Source organism: Cyprinodon variegatus, unplaced genomic scaffold (genome assembly GCF_000732505.1).
Source record: "Cyprinodon variegatus isolate N-32 unplaced genomic scaffold, C_variegatus-1.0 Scaffold61, whole genome shotgun sequence".
In the NCBI taxonomy this organism is placed as follows: Eukaryota; Metazoa; Chordata; class Actinopteri; order Cyprinodontiformes; family Cyprinodontidae; genus Cyprinodon; species Cyprinodon variegatus.
This window is the reverse complement of record NW_015150514.1, coordinates 1,715,520-1,720,840: the sequence shown is the minus strand read 5'-3', so window position 1 is coordinate 1,720,840 and position 5,321 is coordinate 1,715,520. Positions and strand designations below refer to the sequence as shown.

Genomic DNA, 5,321 nt, shown 5'->3' with positions numbered 1-5,321 from the left:
CATACAGATGATTTTATGAGGTGTCGATTGCTGGGCTGCCAACTGGACCAGACGTCAGCAGAGAGAGGGAAGCACGGGGCCGTCGGGGTCCAGGCTACCATCACCGGGTCCCTGCTGGCTCCCTGCCCCTGTCTGCCGGGGTTCCCGGACCAGCCCCGGAGCAGACGGCTCGGTTCTGCTGCACTGTAGTCGACCAAAATCCCAGACGATTTTGAAATTCCCCCCCGGACTTTTTTTAGGTATGAAAAGAAGGACATCTCCGGGAAAAGAAGGACGTCTGGTCACCCTACCATATAAACAATTTCAATGTTTAAGTGAGTAAGTGCTTGTTGCTATGATGCGTCTTTGCTCAGCTGCTTTGCGCATTGTAAACTAACCAATCAGCGAACAGCTCATGTAAATATTCATGAGCATACCATAAAAGGAAGAAAACCTGTCGTTTCATTCTGGGACTCTTAACCAGGCTGCATTAGGGCTCATAGAACAGCAAATATGCCATTTTTAGCCCAATCAATGTTACACACCCTATTCAGAGACCTTAAGGACCAGCACCAAATACCCTATATAATAATTCTATGACCCCTTTAAAACTAACAGCCCTATTAGTTTATGTAGAGGTATCTGTGGCTAAGTTCACACTGCAGGCTTTGATGCTCAATTCCGCATTTTTGGGTAATTTGATTCTTTTGCATGGCTTTTCACATTTGATCTCTAGTGTGAACTGCATTTGTACATCTCAATGACGTCACAAGTGAGTGTGCTTTGTGTTTACATAAGTAAACATGGCTGGTAGTGTTGGAGCTGGAGCATCTTGCCATCTTTCATTTCTTTAACAACCTCAGCCTGCATTAACAACAGGATGTTTTCAAGAGGGTTGAAAATAAAGACTGCTCTCCGCATTATCATCCTCCATGGTTTTTGTTTATCTTACTGCTTCTGCTTCTTGCTACCATTGCAAGATGCAGAATAGTGACCTCTGCTGAGTATTAATGGGTTTAGGTTGGATGGATGCAACTGGCCGTTTAGACACAGGTCGCATTTCATAAGATCAAATTCGCATCGGATTCAGGACCACCTAGCCAAGTGGCCTGGGTGGCAATGGAAAAAATCGGATCTGTGTTGTTCAGATTGCCATGAAAAGATCAGATACAGGTTGCATGTGAGCAAATAAATCAGATTTGGGTCACTTCAGGGTGCAGTGTAAACGTAGCCTATGAGGTCAATAGGAATGAGAAGATATGTCGCAGATACAGTATCTTCAGCTTTTTTTCTTTTTTAACAAAAAAACAAATCAGTGAGGTGATTTACTTTGCTTCTAATGTATGGAAATTAGGAGGTAAAAGTAGAAGGGATGCATAAGAAGAAGGGACATTTTTCAGGATATAAATAAATGCACTGCAGGAAGATTTTGTTAGACATCCACCTCAGCATCACATGCATCACGGTCCATTTTCAAAGTGGACAATTTTCATAATGGTAGTGTTCATCTCCCACAGAAAGCTCTTATGTTTCCAACATCTTGCTTTCAGGGTAAGGTGAACAATGTTTTATTCTCTCTATTTGCATCAAATCAGATTTCATCTCTACCTCACTCTCTCTCATTCGTCTCAGTAGGCCATTTCTAACATCTTTCTCTGCCTCTGAAGAAAACAGAAAATGTTTGCAAATACAAGCAATAAAGATTGGTTACATTTCCTTTCAACTATGTCGATTGCACTTTTTTCCCCGAAATGCTAAGTTATGAGTGGCAGCAAAGCAAGGTTGCTTATATCTTAGCAACTGATTAGATATTTTTAGATCTGCTTTACAGGAGCTGCATGTTCTTGCAAGTAAAAACCTTGGAGGAAAAAAAAAAGCACCAGAAACTCACTGGAGAGAATAAAAACTCAAAGAACGCATGGGTGGGCATGTTTGTGTTGCTGAGACATTCGGCTGCAACAGCAGCATTAAATCATTTCAAAAGAAAACACAACAAAACTAGCACACGTATCTTCAGGATATGGATTCTCCCATAATGATGCTGGCTTTATGCATTAAATGTATGCAAATGAAGTCTTTGAAGGGAACACATGTGCAGGATAATGATGCAAAACTTTTCTCTATGAAGTAAGAAAACTTCTAAGATCAGATCTTTTGGAGTTAGACAGAAAGATTAGTGCGGAGGAAGCCTGGATTTCTCTCACTTTCATGTTAGTTTTCTTCCAGAGCTGTTCTGGTACAAATAGAGATGAAAGCATATGATCCCAGAGAGTTTTCATTTTCACACTGTGCTGAGGGAGGAGAAACCGTCTGTTCCTTTTTGAAAGGCAAGTTTTCTATTACAAGGACACAGTCACTAGGATCCTACATTTGAGATAGGATAAAGGAGTATTGCTGCTGCAATAATAAGACAGCAGATGAAGGGGAATTAAGAGTACTTCCTGTTTCCACTGCATGTTGTTGGTCAATGATCTGTGCTAAACCTTCTATATACACTAGTGGAGAAACAGGAGAGCCTACGCCTCAGGTCAGAAAACCAAACTAGACTCAAATACAACAATGATTCCTACTCTTCTTGAGCCTGCAAGTCCGTTAGAAATTATAGCAGTTGTACCAAAGGATGCTGTCACATGAGGATAGCTCAGGAGACTCAATTTCACTTTATGGGGAATGAGGAAAAAATTAACACATTCCTTTGGTTTGATTCCCTTTTAAGCCACCAGTGCAACATTATGCACTTACCACAGCTAGCTTGTTTGTTCCTAGTATGAGCAGGGTCAAGTATGGCAACCCACGTTAGTGTTTAACCAAAAATATACTCATATCCCACGCATTAACAACTAAGACATACTTCTAACACAGGTTACTATATCAATGTGGTCTACCTACTTTGAAGCTGGATTCTGGATTTAGAATGAAAAAGTTATTCCCACAAATTGGATACTGTTTTCAGATATCCTTTTTAATAGAGGTAAATTACCGTGGCACACATAAGAAACCATCTGCTGTATATACACTGTTTAAAAGATAAATCAAACACTCAGATAACACATCCTACATCTACATGAATGGACTATTCTCATTAAAAACTTTCTTCTGTTCAAAATAAATATGCATCATCAAAGGAAATCAAATGTATTAACCAATGGAGGCCTGGATTTGAAGTCACACGTTTAATTAAAGTGGAAAAGCACACTACAGGCTGATCCAACTTTGATGTGATTTCCTCAAAACAGGTCAGAATGAGGCTCAGTATTGTGTGTGGCCTTCACATGCCTGTATGACCTCCCTAAAACACCTGGGCATGCACCTGATGAGGAAGCGGATGGTCTCCTGAGGGATTTCCTCCTAGACTAAAGCATCCACCAACTCCTGGACAGTCTGTGGCGCAATGTGACATTGGTGGACGGATTGAGACATAATGTCCCAGATGTGCTGGGACATCATGTCAGGTCTTTGGAATGGGTGGGCAATCCACAGCTTCAATGCCTTCATCTTGCAGGAACTGCTGATAAACTCCAGCCATATGAGGTCTAGCAATGAACTGCATTAGCAGGAACCCAGGACCAACCACACCAGCATAGGGACTGACAACAGATCTGCAGTTCTCATCTAATGGCAGTCATGCTACCTCACCACATAGAGGGCTGTGGGGCCCTCCAAAGAAGTGCCACCCCACACCATTACTGACCCACTGCCAAACCGGTCATGCTGAAGGATGTTGCAGGCAGCAGATTGCTCTCCATCGCGTCTCCAGACTCTGTCACATCTGTCAAATGTGCTCAGTGTAAATCTGCTTTCATCTGTGAAGAGAACAAGGCGCCAGTGGCGAATTTTCCAATCCTGGTTTTCCATGGCAAGTGCCAAGTGCCCAGCCCTGCGAGCACAACCCCCACTGGTGAACATCGGGCCCTCGTATGGAGTCCTTTTCTAACCATTTATGCCCACACATGCACCTTTGTGGCCTGCTGAAGGTCATTTTCCAGGGTCTGACAGTACTCCTCCTGTTCCTCCTTGAATAAAAGAGAAGGTAGCGGTCCTGCTGCTGTTTTGATGCCCTCATACGGCCTCCTCCACGTCTCCTGGAAGCAGGTTCAGCCTCTGGACACTATGCTGACAGACATAGCAAACCTTCCTGCCATTGATGTGTCATCCTGGATGAGCTGCACTACTTGAGCTCCTTATTTGTGTGGCACTGGCAAGAAAGCACTATCGAAAAAGCACCATCAACATTCAAAAGCGACCAAAACTTCAACCAGCAAGCACAGGTACTGAGAAGTGGTCTGTGGTCCCCACCTGCAGAACCATCACCACGGACTGCTGCTAAATCGTTCTCTATGAACAACCTTTGAATCGCTTTGGGGAGACAACAATTTTTGGAAAAGCTGCAAAAGCACAAAAAAAATAAAATAAAATAAAATCCACTTTGGTTCATCCAGAGTTGCATCTGGATGTCGGTTGGATTCGGCGGTGACAGGATGGAGTTAAGGGATGATGATTAATAGTCCTGTTAGGACTAAATTAAGTCCTCTTGAGAGCATTTAGTAATTCTACTTTTGTTAACATTATTTTCTCTGTATTCCATTTTAAGTGACAACACTTTGCCTACAACCAGTCCCTGATTGGCTGCTGGGTCGCCATTTCACTGAAAAGTTCAGCTTATTTCAACTTCAGCAATCTCTGCTCTGCTCTCTCCATGCAGTGCTGCTGTTTGGCAACACCTCAGTAGCACGAGGTGAGGGAGCAGCAGGAAACGACCCCTAACCTCGTGATGTTCACCACTGGCTGCTTCACCACCCTTCACCATGGGGTTTGTATAGGATTTCTATGTAAATCCACCACACTCGCTACGAACACCGGATCCAGTCTGAACGCACCATTCTTTAAAAGAAATTTTGTCATTTTTTATCCCTTATTTGTAAAAACAAAACATGGGATTATATAAAAAAGAATAATCCCATGTTTTGGTTTTACTTATTGAATACATCATGTGATGCTAACATACAGTCACATTAGGGAGTGACTGTATGTTAGCATCACATGATGTATTCAATAAGTAAAACCAAAACATGGGATTATTCTTTTTTCAAGCAAAAATTCAGGGTTAGGGCAGGAGGTTGAACTCATTCTCTTGAATTCAACAGCCTACATCACCTCTTTTCATACATACATGCATTGTTTTCATATAACTGGAATATATACTGGGTGTTATATAGAGTATATCAGGAGGGGAGAATTGAGCATAAAATCCACTGCATGAAGTAAGATAAGGCTGCAGCAAGCCATTCCTTTATTAAAATATTTTATCTGACAACAAAAGTATATTTTTTGCTGAATATTGT

General features: G+C 42.0%; 1 protein-coding gene across 1 annotated transcript in view; it reads right to left on the bottom strand.

The window, feature by feature from the left end:
* LOC107082757 (microtubule-associated serine/threonine-protein kinase 1-like) overlaps positions 1-4,786 on the bottom strand; it is a 58,459-nt gene extending 53,673 nt beyond the window's left edge. Inside the window, exons 1-2 of the mRNA XM_015371590.1 lie at positions 4,745-4,786; positions 3,936-4,061 (exon numbers count right to left, since the gene is read on the bottom strand). Coding sequence (XP_015227076.1) covers positions 3,936-4,061; positions 4,745-4,786 — 168 coding nt within the window. The remainder of the gene's footprint in view (positions 1-3,935; positions 4,062-4,744) is intronic.
* Positions 4,787-5,321: the final 535 nt, after the last annotated feature.